Source organism: Apteryx mantelli, chromosome 1, assembly GCF_036417845.1.
Source record: "Apteryx mantelli isolate bAptMan1 chromosome 1, bAptMan1.hap1, whole genome shotgun sequence".
NCBI lineage: Eukaryota > Metazoa > Chordata > Aves > Apterygiformes > Apterygidae > Apteryx > Apteryx mantelli.
The window spans coordinates 133033779-133049949 of record NC_089978.1 but is presented as its reverse complement, the minus strand read 5'-3'; the positions used below and the strand labels follow the sequence as shown (position 1 = coordinate 133049949).

Here is a 16171-nt window from a genome sequence, read left to right as displayed (position 1 = left end):
TGCTGCCATGTTTGCTCACCATTGCTGGAGGAGACTGCTGGAATATTCTCTCAGCTGCCTTTAAGAAGCTGGTGAAGCTGTTTCTCAGTGAGATGTTACCTTAGTGCTGAGGACTCATGGAAAAACTATTTGAGCCCATAGCAGCTTGTTTGCTGTTGCACCTGTCAGTGCAAGTATTATGGTACTTATATTCCAGTATAATTTATCCCTTCAGATGCATTCTAACCTTCCTCCCAAGGTGGTTTCTGAGTTTCATCTAATCTGGGAAATAAATCTGCACTCCTTTTTTATATTGACCAAGACCAGTTCTTTCAGATAGGTGATGCATCTTAAAAGTTGGCGAATACACAGAAACACCTGTATCTGTTGGGAAGATGACTGCAGGAATAGCAGCCATTATGAAAATGCCAAAGTGGAGTCTCCTCCACTCATCCGTGCCTGCCCCTTCAGAGATCAAGCTGCATCAGTTGCTCTCTGAGAGGTATTTCCTTTTCCTGACAGCTATGAAGTGGCAACCTGGACTTCCCTCCTTTGTAGCTGGTGTCCATGATACTTCACTAAGTGTTATGCTGCTGCAGAAAAACCTAAAGCTGATGTAATGCAAGTGTTACTTGCGTAGTGATGCAATACAAGTGCTACTGTAGGAAAGACTCTGAGATCATTGCCAGTGAACAATGATTGCGTTTCATGGTTGCTTGGAACTGTGCATTGCCTGAGTGTACATTGTCTAGTGCTTGAACACAGAGGTGGCATTTACTTGATAGTTCATGCTGTTCTTTGGGATGTGTCATCTCCGTGTACTTTCACTTGCCTACCTTGGAGTCCTTTCAGAAATCTAGTGTTAGGCAGTTTGCAGCTGAGAGGAAACTCAAGTGATCTCTGCTTTGTATACCAAAAGGAGGGCAGGGCATGAATGTGGCTGCTGTGGATACTGTAAAGGCAATATTTTTCCAGTCTCATGCTTATATAGCATGCCTGTGTTAAACATTCAGTGGCCAACTGGGCATAAAGGTAGGTGTCCCCTCTTTCAGGAAGATGAGTAATGAAGTATAAATAAGAGGTGTATAAGAAATTGTATCTTTTAGTGTCTCCCCACTCCACCCTCCCTTTTCTTTTTGAGTATCATTTGGTGGCTAGGGGCATGGATGGGAAATGCAGATGATAGGTTTTTTTATTCTCCTAAGCTTACAACTAGTCATGTTTATTTTAATTCAGGCTTTAACATCCACATTTAGGCATCTAAATTAACAGTTTGAGTTTTCAGATCTGTTAAGAGTCCATTACTTCCCACTGAATTTAGTGGAACCTGCTGCTCACCACTTTGAAAATTAAAGCTGACTTCTTTTTTTCTGAACTAAATACTTTGGCTCCCAACTGTAGGAAAAACTTAGTCTAGGGTCATTTGTTCTGAAACTGAAACAAACGGAAGTGACTTAATTGAGGCACTTAAGCTTAGGAAGATTGTAGTGGAGACTGATCCGTTCCTCTATTTCCAGGGTCTTGCTAATGGCAAGGAAATAGTTGCTTGTTTTTGTTTTTCAGTTTCTTCAAATATGCAGTCAGTTTACGGCTGTTGTTGCCTAAAGAAGCTTGAAGTTTAGATTCAAAATGATAAAAAGTTTAGATTATCTTGTAATGAATCTATAACTTGACATTGTTTGCTAAAAGTAGCGTGTGCTTTGCTTCTTTTTCAAGAAGCTCAAAGAATAGCTTTGCACACCAAAAATAGATTGTGTTTGTCTGATTGCTGTTTTCCAGGACAGCAGCCTGTGCAGTTATTAACTTTCATTTTCTTTTAACCACTTACAGACAGGCAAAGATGACCAATCCTGGTTTTAGTGGGATACAGATAGTAGGCATGAGTGCTACCCTCCCTAACTTGGGACTCCTAGCCTCATGGTTGGATGCAGAGCTGTATTGTACAGACTTTCGTCCTGTGCCCCTCATGGAGTGGGTGAAAATTGGCAGCAACGTTTATGACTCTTCCATGAATCTAGTGCGAGAATTCCAGCCCAAGCTTCAACTGAAGGTAATAAAACTCTGAGTAGTGGCTTTGGGATAACAGCTTTTCTACTGTTAAAGTTAAAATGACATATGTACTGGTACATTTTTAGCTTTTTGAATAGGTGACATTCCCAACTTCATTTTTTTTATTTCACAGATTGTACACTCAAACTAAGGACAACATTTAATATTTTCTTGCCTTTTGTCTTTTACTGGTAGCTTAAAAAATACATAAAGTCATGAATTTGAGTTCTTGATGTTTCTTGAATCTGACTCAAAGGCAAAGTTGTCTTTGCAACTCTTGTCTTTGAGCTCTTGACATCATATATCAAGAGCGTGAATTCCCCCTCTCCCCAGTCCCCTACCCGATATTGTGTCCTGAAATCTACTTCACTTTTATAAATGAGAGTGAATGTTTCCTAGTTAGGTCAAGGAATTTGCATTAATCATTGGGAGAATGTATTTGTGTTACAATATGGTGCTGAACTTGCTTATGTTAAACTGTTAAATATTTTTGTCAGTAACTAGAAGGCAGATGTCCCTTCTTATTCTTCTTAGCTTATCTTCAGTATTCAGTACTTTCAAGCACTGAAAAGGATGTGAAGAGTTAAGGGTAATGTACTGCAATGATCTGAATCCCACATGGAGGGAAGTACTAAATGGGTAGAAATGGAGAATTTGCATTTTCCATTTCTAGTTTCCTCTTCTGTGAAGTCTTTCACAGAATCACAGAATATTGGGGTTGGAAGGGACCTCTGGAAATCATGTGGTCCAGCACCCCTGCTCAAGCAGGGTCAGCTAGAGTAGGTTGCTCAGGGCCATGTCCACTCTGATTTTGAATATTTCCAAGCATGGAGACTCCACAACCTATAAAACCCTCTATAATCTGCCTAGTTCTTTTTCCACTGCTGCAGGCTGCAGGATGGAGGTTGCAATGACTTTCTGTACACTGTGTGGCCTTCATTCAGATTTATAGATTTATGAAACCGAGATGTGAAACCTTATTTATTCATGTGTAGATCTAGGGCTGCCATCAACAATATGGTCATACTAATGCCTAGACTTCCTAAAATAAGAAAAAACTGACAGTGCTCCATCTCCCTTTGCTCCTCTGTCTGATTTGAAGTAGAAGATTCCTATGGTGACACACAACAGTGACAGCATTTACAAACCCTGTTCAGTGTTACAGTGCATTGAAAATATTTTGTCTCAATTCAGGGAGATGAAGACCATGTTGTGAGCCTGTGTTATGAGACTGTTTGTGATGGTCATTCAGTCCTGCTCTTCTGTCCATCCAAGAACTGGTGTGAGAAGCTGGCAGATGTTATTGCCAGGGAGTTCTACAATTTGCAGCAAGCTGAGAGTAAGAGAAAGCAGTTAATAGAAGGCTGTAATCTGCATGGTGTCTTTGTAAAGTAATTTTAACACAAACTATAAAAATATTTTCTCTCTCAAGGTTCTGCAAAAAACTCATCCCTTTCCCCAGTTGTTGTGGACGGAGAAGGGATAAATGAGGTTCTGGATCAGTTAAAGCATTCTCTCTCAGGCCTGGACTCCGTGCTCCAACGTACTTTACCATGGGGAGTAGCATTTCATCATGCAGGTATTCCTGAGTATCTTGGTCTTGAATTCTGTGATAGCAGGTTATATGGATTCTTATTGCTGTCGTGAGGTTTATATTTACCAGTTGCTTTTTGAAGCCTTCTCTAGCTTTTGACTGAATTAAGATACTTTGAGTATTTCACAAAAGTAAACTTGAAATTCTTTATTGGCCAAAGACTTCACTAATTATGATGAAAAATCTTTTATTATGTTGGATAACAGCAACTTTCTAAATACAATTTAAAAATCTTTGTGGAATTCTGGAAATACGAACTGATTTACAGCCAAAGCATTTTCAAGCTGTCCCTGAAGCTGCTGGGCTTCTCAGAGCAATTTTCCTCAACTTTATTCTGAAATAGATGAGTAAATTGAAGCAATATTACAATGAAGAAGAAATAAAAGGAGAACATGATGCTAGCACTTCTGGCTAGATCTTTTCTTTCTTATTTAAGTATCAGTGTATGTCACCTGTTGATCCACTGAGAGAAAGGACTAACTAGTGGAAGAAAGAACAGTAGCAATGGCATTGCATATAGGGCGGGAAAAAACAAAAATGCTCATGGGGTGTGAGCTTTTTCCTCAAGAATGAACTTGGCCTGAAACTCTCAAGGATATGTAGAAAGACCTGTAACTTAGTATGAAGGAAGATTCCAGGTTCAGAACAGCAAATCATTAAATCCTAGTTCCCTACTGTGATTGCTACATCCAGTATTTTATTTTATTTATAAATATGTAGTAAATATTTGTTCATCTTGCTACAATTTGTGCAAGTAGAAGAGCTAATTTGTAAATGTTATAGTCAATTAAATGATGAAACCTTCATGGAAAGTTTGCTTCAGTTATGTTTCAAGAGAAGTAACTGAGATTAGTGTTGTGACTATAGTTCAAAACACTGAATGATAAATGTTCATTAAGTCTGGTTGTTCCTCTCCTTGCTTTACAGTAATACTATTAGCTTTTAAATGCAATCTCACCATTAGTGGGTTCACTAAAAGCCATCTTTCCCCAGGTCTTACTTTTGATGAACGGGACATCATTGAAGGAGCCTTTCGCCAGGGCTTGATTAGAGTCCTAGCAGCAACCTCCACACTCTCATCTGGAGTGAATTTGCCTGCACGCCGAGTAATTATACGAACTCCCGTGTTTGGTGGCAAACTGCTGGACATTCTCACTTACAAGCAGATGGCTGGAAGGGCTGGCAGGAAAGGAGTAGACACAGTGGGTAAGTGGAGGCTTTATTAACATTCTCCAAGAATGGTGTTAACCTAATTAAATCCAGGGCAGTGCTTTGCAATTAGTGACTAATCATGATGAATTCCTTTGGTATTCAGTATGATTAAGTTAATCAAGATGAATTTGTTTGGTACTAATGGAGTAAAATTTGTAATTCCCAGGGGATTCTTTTTCACTGCATGAGACTTATTTTGATATTTACATGTCAGTTACTTCAGGAACGGTCTGTTTTCTACCTTAAATTCTTGGTAGCTTCTAAGACCCTGCTCCTTTGCCTTAATTCTGTGGTGTATGGTTAATTTACTAAAGCATTTACAGTTTCAGTGTGAAAACTCCCATTGGACAGGCCTAAAATTTGAGAAATGCTTTTAAAGCCTACAATCATAATTTGAAAAGCTGCTTCTGTCATCTGAAGTTCTAACTTGGATTTATTAAACTTCCACTAAACAATAATATTTTTGGATCCTGAAAGTAGCAATGCTGTAGAGATACAGAGGAATATAAACAGTAGGTCATAGATAATATGCTATCTTCATGCATCCAGTGGCACTAATTGATGCCCAACAAACTAACCCTACCTGTTAGTTTAATTTGCAATGGAAATTTATGTCCATGGGCGACATTTGGAGAAATTGTATTATACAAATGTAAACACAATGGGAAGTATAAAGTTCAACGGAAGCAGGAAGGAGGACTGTTCTACCGATGGTTTGACTGGTGCTGGCTGGAACCCTATGTAAGCAGACTATAATTGTATTTAACATTCTGTTTTTGCGAGAGTAACACAGCAGCCCTGCGTTTTGCAACCTATGTCCCTATGAACTACCCCCATGTGTTTAAAGAAAAGAGCAGTTGCATACTATATTTTAAAATTTCCCAGACTCTTTATCATTTGAGTGTAGTTGGCAGGTATAAAAATTACATTGTTCCTGAAGTTTTCTCCCCTCACCCCCTCAAGTTACAAGTAGTAGTGCCTCTTTTTGACAGATCTGATGTGATTGTATGTTTTGTGCAGTATGCAGCTAATTTTATGCTGATGAGCTTCATAAATGTACTATTTTTCCACTATGAAGAGTTTTTTGGATGAGAGCATAAAAATACATAACCAGCTGCTACTTTTTCACAGAGTAGGAATACTGGAGAAAAGCAACTTCAGATTTAAAAAAAAAAAAGGGGGGGGGGCAGCTGCATGTGGATATGAAATTCAGTTGACAGACAGAAGAAAATTGCTATTAGATTGATTTTTTTTTCTTTCCAAATATTGTATTGTTGGCTTGTCTCAGGTTTTGGCTTTTTTTCTGATTTGATGAAAATTGAAAAATATTATTTTAGGAAGTAAAATTGGACTATTTTTATTTTTGCCTTCATCAAAATCATTGTGTTTCGAGGGTGAAAAAAGCAAAGCTGTTCAATATTGCTGAACCAAAACTAGAAACCAGGCTGCAAAATAAGTTCTTTTCCATTTACAAGTGGAGGTATGTCTGTAGGTTGAAGGGGTTAGCTACAGCAGTATGTGCAAAATTAGCCATCAGAGAGGAAACATAATAGATAATACAGGTTAGTCTCTGTCTCGCTCTTTCTCTCTCTCGCTCTCCTTTATTTTTTATTTTTTTAAAACTTTGGCAGGCTACAGTTGCTGTCTTTAAATTCTCACTGGCATCTTGGGGAAGGGTCGTGTGTCTCCCCCCCCCCCCCCGGTATCTTAATGTCTGTCAGATAAGGTATGGCCAAGCAGATACCTGTCTTTTGTTACATTTATCACACTGAGTAGTCAAAGTTATCACAGGGAATTGTGGATGATATCAGGAACCATGTAAGAAATGAGTTCATGTTCTTTATTGCTAAAATCAAGGTAAGTTTTCCTTTCACAAAACAAGACTTGCTGGCAGTTTGTCATAACTTCTGTACTCTAGCTTTGGCTGAAGTAGATGGCCAACAGATGTCAAAGGTTTCATATGGGAGGGTAAAAAATTCCCAAGAGACATTCTCTGAACATATCTTTTATCCTGTCATTCATTAATGTAATCATGTTTAAACTGTGTATGGTTACTCGCACACAGTACTTTTGTGGTATTTATTCCATTCATTAAATTTAAATGTAGTTGTGCTTTCATTACCTCTGGATTAGCAGCATTACCATGGCTACAGTTTTATCATGACTTAACGTTCCTAGGATCCTGTTAAAATACACAGTGCCAAAATAATGTGGTGTCCAGGCTACACATGCTTAAATCTAACAAATTATCATAAAACTGATCTTTACTGTCCAGCTAATCCGGACATAATGTTCTCTTCGTAGTCAAAGGTGAGTTTGTCCTACCCATAATTCATTTATCTTGTGCCATTTGGCAAAGTTTCTAACTAGCTAGGCCTCTCAGGAACCTAATTTCTCTTTAAAGGCTTTGTTGAAAAAACCCTCCTTTATGCTGGCCAGTCATTTTTGTTTGTTTCATAGCTTTGGGATTTTTTTTGTCTCTCACAGAATTTCAGTAGTTAGGGATTAATTTTTAAATCCTGTATTGGGCATTGTCAGGTTAGATGTATTTAGATGTACTTACAGTGGAAACCATTCAGAATACTTAGGGTTTTGTATGTGTACATATATATACACACATATATAAAAGTTCAGAGAATGCATAATGACTTAGATTAATATCTTTGTGTTTCTGTATTGCTTTGGTATCCGTTATTTCATTTTGGGAACGGAAGCTGATTGGTTTAAAACAAACTTGCAACATGCAGTGCAGCTTGTATTTTTTCTTCCTGATTTTGAGAATCTTTTCAGTTTAAAAGTGTAGTTCAGAAGGAAATGATAATGCCTGTATAGCATGACTCCAGTCAATTCCATAACAAGAAGTGAGAGGAGTTCAGCTCTGGAACATGTGCTGAGAGGCTACGGAATCTCCGTCTGTGGAGATATTCAGAAGTTGATTTGACAAGACCCTGAACAGCTTAATGTAACTTTAAAGTTTGTCCTCTGAGCTTTTAGTTCTTAAATGTTACACATCTATGGAGTTCTTACATAGCAACGACTGAACACTGCTAAAGTTTGCAAAGAGCAAATGTTTTTTATCTTTTTAGTTCATTTTTTTCAAAAACACCTACAATTCTCTTGTCCAATAGTACGTCCTCAGCGAACTGTATGTAGCTATTACAGTGCTAAGATGGATTACTAAAGGTCATTAATGTTCTTTTGTTTTCCATATAGGTGAGAGCATTTTAGTTTGCAAGCCCTCAGAAAGATTGAAAGGAACTGCTCTACTTCAGGGATCTCTCAAGCCTGTTTGCAGTTGCTTGCTTAGAAGGGAAGGGGGAGGTGTCGCTTCTAGCATGAAACGAGCAATACTTGAGGTACGGGACATGTGGAGAGGAAGTGGAACTGTACTCGCCCTCTTGTAATTGTAGAATGATTTCTTTTGTGATACCATCAAATGTTTTCCGTGCACTTTCTTGTTCTTTGTTTTCCTCTGTTGCCAACACAAGCATCTTCAAAAGAAAATTACGTGGGTCTGCCAGCTTGCTTCAATATTTAGCATTTCGATTTGTATGTTGCAGTGTGTGCTTGCTGCAGAGATTGTCACAGCACGAGCATGCTCAAAAAGAAGTTCCTAAGCTTGGTTTTTGTATCAATAGGTACTCACGCTGCAGGCAAAAGCATGTGTAATTCTTAATCTTCATGCGTGATCTGACAGTGTAACTGGGAGATGCTTGTACGTTACTGATTCTTGAGACTTTGTAGACTAAATTGGGCCATAATAGCATTTGTAGAACCTTGTGGTCCTCTTTTTACACCTCAACCTGTCTACCTCTTTTGCACAGAAATGATCGAAGCTTTGTAAATAAGTTTTTGCTGAACAAACAGGCATGAAATCCCATTTGATCCCTCTAGCCTGTCCTCCTCTATAGGGTTCCCAGGAGTAAAAAGTAACAAAAGGATGTTATTCCACATAGGTGAGCTTATCTCCTCCTTTTCCAAAGTTGCTTCGACTGAGCTTAGGCTTCTTTTTAAATCTAGTTCTTCTGTTAGCTGTGCTACTGGTAGTGTCATTTGTGGAAGCTCTTGTAGTACTTAGAGCTTGGTTGTGATTCCATAGACTGTGAATTTTTACCAGACCAATGTGATTTCTAAATGCATTTTTTTGTATAAGAGCTGTCTAAAAGATGGCTTCTCTCCTGGTGGCATTGCATTATTACATGAAAAGAATCCACTGAAACCTTGAAAGAAGTTTTTATTTATACATCTTGCTGTCTTGTTCAGCTAAGGAAGGCTTGTGCTGTTAATCCTTGTAAATGATTTACAAGAAAAAAAGCAATTGTCTGAAAAAAATTCGGAAACAAAAACAAAACAGAAAGCCCAAGGGAAAAATTGCTCCAAACCAGGAAAGCATAATGGATTATAGCATTCACATTTACTTAGAAAAAGCTTCAGTAGGTTGAAGAGCTGTAGGAGAACTCTTCCTTCCTGTTTTTTTTTTTTTTAATCTTCAGAAAATCGCAGTCCATGTTTTAACCTTTTAAAGGTATTTCATAGTGTTGGTTAAGCAAAATGCCGAGGGTTAGTCTCTTAATTCTAAATTGCCTCTCTGTATATTTCTGCTTTCAAAGTATTAGGGTAAGATTTTAAAATTAATTTTTTTCCTGTAGCTTTGTCATTTTACCGCTACCTATGGTGCCTAACTCTTTGCCAAGACAAGTGTGAAAATATTTTTTCTGTATGTCCTTAAAGGTTGGCAGTTGCTTTGCTGCGTGTTCCTGTCTCGTACTGTTTCTTCAAAGCTTAGATGGATCTGATGGATCAATCTCTTTGTTTCTCAGATCTGATGTTCCATCTTACTGTTTCTCTGGCAATATGATCAGGATATTTTCTTCAACAGATCATAGTGGGGGGAGTGGCCAGCACTCCAGATGATGTGCAGACCTATGCTTCTTGCACTCTTCTTGCATCCAGCTTGAAAGATAGTAAGTGGGGAAATGAGAAAGATCAAGACAAAGTGCGGACTGGAGCTATTGAGGCTTGTGTGGCATGGCTGCTAGAGAATGAATTCATTCAGGTTCTGGACTCTGGCAACAAAATGAAAGGTAACACTGGTGCTCAATATTCTGCTTCTTTCCACTGACTGCAGTTAGCATTTTTGAATCAATAAGTCTTCTGCAGCTGGGTAGATGCTGAATGCAATTTTATGATGAGGACCTCTGCTCTGTTTTTTGTTGTTGTTGCTTTAAATCGTGTATCAGGAATTTTTTTAACTTTTTAAGGGGTGTCTTTATTCTTACTTTAATATTGTTGTTTGCACATGTTCTCTTTGGAAGGCCTCTGCATGTCTTCTCTAAGACTGATGTGTCCTAGTCTACAAATTCCCAAACTATCTTTAAAGAAGGTGAACTTTTACTACAGGATTTGTGCACATTGACTGTAGGCTATAACTTTTTTTTTTTTCTGAAGAGGAACTGGTACATTCTGAGAGAGGACAGTCACTTTTAGAGCTCTGTGGTGCACATGGTTGTGCTTTTGCTTGTTTTTGGCTATTTTTTAAAAATGGCTCAGGATGAGGTTCTTACAGTAATAGTAAGAACCTCCCATTACAGGTCAATTTTGTATCTCCTGATAAGAAAAGATTATATGAGATATTTGGCTCTTTTAGGAGAGAAATACTCAAAATGATAACTCGTGGACATAGGATGGCAGATGGGATTCCAGTGTTTTTAGTTCAAATAACTGTCATTAAGTGTTACTCTGAGTACAGTTTTAAAGGAGCCAAATTTGTGATCCATCCTCTCAAAAAGATTAACTTAGGCAAGATATTTAGTTGTGTTTTTTTTTAATTTTCCTGTCTTCAAAACGTTGAGACACTCCATTAGGGCAGTTGGGCAAAGTTAGTGGAATTAATATCTATAAAATGCCTTGCAACCTGAAAGTGAGATACAAACTTGCACTTAAATAGCTTTCTTTTCTTTTTTCTTTTTTTTTTCATGGCGAAAGTTTATCATCCAACACATCTTGGCTCAGCTACTCTTTCCTCTTCTCTTTCACCAACTGAAGCCATGGGAATCTTTGCTGACCTGCAGCGAGCTATGAAAAGCTTTGTTCTGGAGAATGATCTGCATATTGTCTATTTGGTAGGTTCCTCATTCCTTTTTTTTTTGCCTTTTTTTTTCTTTTTTTTTTTTTATCAGCTTATACTGCAAAAGCTAAGGAAAGGAGAGAAAGCACGGTGCAGGGGTCTTGAAGGCCATGATTCTATTTTTTTGTGCTTTGTCTAGATAATCCTTCCTGAAGAAAAGTTTCTAAACTGAATGTTCTTCAGAATCAATCTATTCCTGTAGTATCAATTGTGTAGGCAGGTGCAACATGTCCATCTGAACCCATTTTTGTCACTTCTGACCTCAGAAAAAAGATTTCAGAAGTTCGTAAGTTTGAGTGTAGGATAATGGTAATTTTTCTCAAATATTTGAAGTGGACCAGTCAAGTTGGTTTTGATTAGTGTCAAAGTCTGAGCTCAGCAGGCTGCATCTCAGGTTACCTCTGGAGGCTCAGAAAACTTGCAGTTTTAGCATCTGTTTTGCCTACAAAAAGCCTCATAGAACTACACCTCTTTCTTCCTATGAATCTTGGATTCAGTAATATTGAAAATCTCTCTCTGATTTAGTTTAGTTGTGTCTGGGGATCTTACCATGGCTAAAGGAAGAAGCATGCTAAATCTTTTGAGGGGGAAGTTGGTTAAGATTTATGTGCATATACACTTGAAAAGTTAACCAATGCTGTCCTCTATGGAGAGGGAGTCATGAACCTGTGAAGATTAGTGAGGAAACAAAATGGAGTTGCAATGAACATCTTAAGATTCACGGCCTGGCAGGCCTATCATTCAAATATCCTACAAAATTTGAGTTGTCTTTAGTGTCCTTAAATATATCAAGTGTTTTTTTCTGCTGATACATCAAAAACAAAATTTGTAAATCTTACCTGAAAAAATGTTTGCTCCAAGGAGAATGTGCAGGAGTCCTTGGGGCAGGGGGATGTGGGGAATTGAGTATGCCTGCCTCTGCCTGTCTCTGCTTGCTGTGTTCATTAATCTAGTTGCTGACTGATACTTATTTTTTATGGAGCTGCTGGTGTGCCATATGTGCCTATATCTGCCTATATTCCAGAAGACCACACTGTATGTTGTTCTCTCCTACTAGGCAAAGTGAATTGTTTTGTATCATGCACCAGAGAATTTTTCTCTGCTTGCATCTCCAAAAAGGGAAAAAAAAGATGAATTTTGTTCATGTTCTGGGGTAGAGACAATGATGGTATTTTTTGCCCTGAACTTTTAACCATGGCACTGCTTGACTAATGTTATTTCAAATCAAGTACATCATTGAACAAAATGTTCTCGAGATTCTCTTCTATTAACCTAGTCTAAAACACTTTCTTGCAAAGTCTGTTCATTTTCAAGGAAGATACTTTTATTTTTATTTTTGAATTGTTCTCTAGATGGGTTACAGAGGAGTATTCTACTACAAAGTTTTTCAGTTCCCTTAGGCTTGAATCTTTTACCTATACAAATCTGAGGCTGAATTTCAAGGCCTTGTATTTTAGCAAAGTTGATTAAAACAATGAAATATTTGCTAAGCTAGCAAAAGGATTTTCTTAAAAAAACCCTAAAAAACAAAAAACCAAAAAACACCAAAGCAAAAGCCTTCAGTAACTCTTGCTCTCCTCAGCAGATAAGAGAGGATGGATGATTTACAACTGTCTAGGCATCTGATATCCTGTGTTCTATTAAATGCTCCCGAAGAACTGTTAATTAGTTATTTCAAAGTAACTAATCTTGCAGTATGTCACAGACATGAAGACATTTTGTCTCCTCGTACTGAATCTGACTCTGTACTGATTGAATGATAACAGAATTGTTTGTCTATCTAGAATTGTGTGAATGCTTTGGGTGGCTTTTTTGTTAGTGTTAGTAAAAGTTGAGATTTCTTGTGCTCAAGGTGAATGCAAGCTTCAGTAAACCCTGGCAAAAAAACCTATATTCCCTTCTGCTTGATCAGAAGTCATGGCAGTGGTTAGTGTGGCAGCTATTATTGGATGTTTTATTTATTTATTTTTTTTCCACAACATACAGGAAAAATATCTTCTTGACATTGACTAACACCTGTCAGCCTATTAAAACCACTTTTGTTAAAGGAGAATAAAGATATGGTTTAGAAAAATATTTTAGTGACTTGCATTTAGGGAGCAATCTGACAAAGATTCCAAACTGTTTAGAATATACCCACATGAGTCAGATCTCATCAGTACAAATATTAAAAAGACTAGGTTAAAAAAGCTTTTACTTTCTTCAGGATACACGGTTATGACTCAGTGCCTCTGAGTAGCACGTAGGATGCTCTAACCACATTGCCTAGATCGTGTGTTTGTTTACCCTCGTCTTTGAAAAAGCTCTGCTCTGCTTGTTGCTCTGAAATAGTTTTTGCACGGTCTTGTTTTCTTTAGGTTACCCCAGTGTATGAGGAGTGGACCACAATTGATTGGTACCAGTTTTTCTGCCTATGGGAGAAGCTGCCTGCCTCAATGAAGCGTGTGGCTGAGCTGGTGGGGATTGAAGAAGGCTTTCTGGCTCGCTCTGTAAAGGGCAGAATCATAGCTAAAACAGAGAAACAGCATAGGCAAATGGCCATCCACAAAAGGTAGCCACAGTTGGACACAAATGCACAAAGACCAGAAGCTATAACTTGTGGAGAGGCCAGGTTCTGTGTCTGCATGTTTTCTGGAACTGGCCCTCTTGCTGAATGAGCTGGTTGCTCAGATACAGTTACAGAGAACCTGGGCCTGGTCTGCTCTGGACCAAGAATACTGCTGTCCTAAGATGTTTGTGTTGATACTATCGGAAGCCATCTTCTGTGTTCCTTCTGTGTGCTATCCTTTACTGCCCTTCTGTCCTGTACTATCACAGCGTGTTTTGCCCATGCACTAACTTGCCCTAGATGATGATTTTATTTCTATGTATGCTTTTTCTACAGGTTTTTCACCAGTCTTGCCCTCCTGGATTTAATCAGTGAGGTTCCCTTAAAGGATGTGACCAAGAAATACGGTTGTAGTCGTGGCCAGCTTCAGTCCTTACAGCAGTCTGCTGCCACCTATGCAGGTGAGTTGTTTTCAGGAATCCTGGGCTAGTCTTTTTTCTTTCTTTTCAAATTGGGGGATAAGATAGCTGCGTTGTGGTACTAACAACAGTAGGTCTTGTAAAACCACTTCCAGTTTTATAACTCAAACTGAGAGATGGAACCACAGTGTGTGCTGTGGGAATAGAGGTGAGCTGAGTGGAATCGGGCAGTGTTGTAGCATGCTGAGGTCTATGGAAACTGTTTATTTGTTTATCATGCAGGAATGTAGTTTGTTCAGTATGAAGTATGGAAATTAAGTACAAGTCCATTCTGAAGCTTTGCTATACAGCAAAATACTTTCAGAAGGGGTGAAGTTTGGGGTCTCCAAGCCTCACCATGGCTTTTTCCCAGTTGCAGAGTTTATTGGCCAGAAATTTTAAAGTTTCAAAACAGAGAGAGTAGTTTCCAGGTCATTTGTCCCTAGATATTGAGAAATCAGAAAGCTGTGACCTTTAACTTCTTAATAGGGGCTGTGCAGGAAAAGAGGTAACAGTACAACCATGTGATTAAGAGAGTTTTTTCTGTCACCTAAGTCCTCCATTACTCTGTAAGTGGGTCTTCAATCTGGAAGACAGTTTTAGCTCAACTTGCCAAAACTATGTGTGGGTTGCAGCATGAGTCAAAGCCCCAAAATGAAAAGGCCACTGATGCAGAATAGTTTAAATTAATTCTGGCAGTATAAATAACTTTTTGTTGTAGCAGTTTCACAATTCTCTATTCCCAGTGTTAGTCGTTTTCAGCAGTCAGGTGCATTAGTACAGGACCAAAAATAATTTGGGAACTAAAGTCAATCTGTTGGCATGAGATATAGTTAACAGATATAATAAAAGTTGTATTCTATAATCACTATTAAAAAAGTGGCATTGAGGGATGCTGTGTCTTTCAGTTATTTTCATATTCTGTAGGTGCAAACTGTGAGTATGAAACGGTCTTTTTCCTGTTTGTTTGTTTTTCTTTTTTTTTGTTTTTCTTTTTTTTTTTTCCTCCTCCCATGCTCTGGGGACTGCAGTTGTAATGTGTACCATAGGTTTTGCCATCTCCTATGGTACTCTCAGTAACTGAAGTTATGCAGGCCAAGTTCTGCTCTTATGGAAATCAGTGCCAACTCTCCTCAAAGATCTGTGGCTCCTTTTAGTGCCCTTCGTTGCTGCTTTTTCTGTTTTCTTTTCCTCATTGGGTCTGGTTCTTGGGGATCCTGTTATAGAAAGTGCATGCATTTCATACTTGCAAGATTAAGATCCTTGGAAAAGCAATGTCATTCAGAATTTCTGCCTTGCTTGTAAACTGGTTAATTCTAGCTTAAATTGAGTTCTGCAAGGGCAGCTCCTAGTCAGAGACATAACATGCGTGTGTTAGGGAATGGTGGCAGTTCCCATAGGTAATGGGGAGGTGAGAAATGTAACGGTAATGCCTGTTCAGATGCAGGGAGAGAATGGATCTAGCTTAGTGGAACTGAGCCTAGAGTTAAGTCTCTGATGCAACTTTTATGTTCCAGGAATGGTAACAGTTTTCTCTAATCGACTGGGCTGGCACAACATGGAACAATTGCTTTCTCAGTTCCAGAGCCGACTCACTTTTGGTGTTCGTAGGGAGCTATGTGACTTGGTACGCATCTCTCTGCTGAATGCACAGTGTGCTAGGATGCTTTACAATGCTGGCTTTGTCACAGTGGCTGATCTTGCTAAAGCCAGTGCTGGTGATGTGGCAACTGCTCTGAAGAATTCCGTGCCATTTAAAAGGTGAGAAATCAGTCCAGGAGTCAGATAAGAACTTTGTTTGTAAGGTAAAGGATTACAGGAAGAAACCTGTAATTAAGTATGGCAACCCTTTGGGACTTGATGCCAAATGTTAATTAAAAATAATGTGTAGCTCACTGTGACTGATCACAATAATTCCATGATTATTTTGAAATTAATATAAGCATATTATATTTGCAGCATAACTTTGGGAGGTCTACATTTTCTTGTTGCTCCTCTTTTTGACCTACTGTTTAGTTCTGGGCAAATTGTTAAAGCTTTCTGGAGACTTTTTGCTGCCTCTAAAGAAGAGTTAATGCTTTCCTGCTCCTCCATATGATCAAATGAATTCATGAGGTATTGCAGTATATCATTTGAGATTCTCTTGTGATCTTATGTTAGTGCAATGACAAACTTCCAGGACTGAGTACCTATCAGAGTGTGCC

The 16171-nt window shown here is 38.5% G+C and overlaps 1 protein-coding gene across 1 annotated transcript in view; it reads left to right on the top strand.

Moving 5' to 3' along the window:
* Positions 1–16171, top strand: part of POLQ (DNA polymerase theta) — a 64548-nt gene that overhangs the window by 12621 nt on the left and 35756 nt on the right. Inside the window, exons 6-15 of the mRNA XM_067302255.1 lie at positions 1810–2029; positions 3223–3367; positions 3461–3607; positions 4616–4828; positions 8048–8190; positions 9714–9918; positions 10820–10956; positions 13319–13512; positions 13846–13970; positions 15485–15728. Of these exons, the coding sequence (XP_067158356.1) occupies positions 1810–2029; positions 3223–3367; positions 3461–3607; positions 4616–4828; positions 8048–8190; positions 9714–9918; positions 10820–10956; positions 13319–13512; positions 13846–13970; positions 15485–15728 (1773 nt within the window). The remainder of the gene's footprint in view (positions 1–1809; positions 2030–3222; positions 3368–3460; positions 3608–4615; positions 4829–8047; positions 8191–9713; positions 9919–10819; positions 10957–13318; positions 13513–13845; positions 13971–15484; positions 15729–16171) is intronic.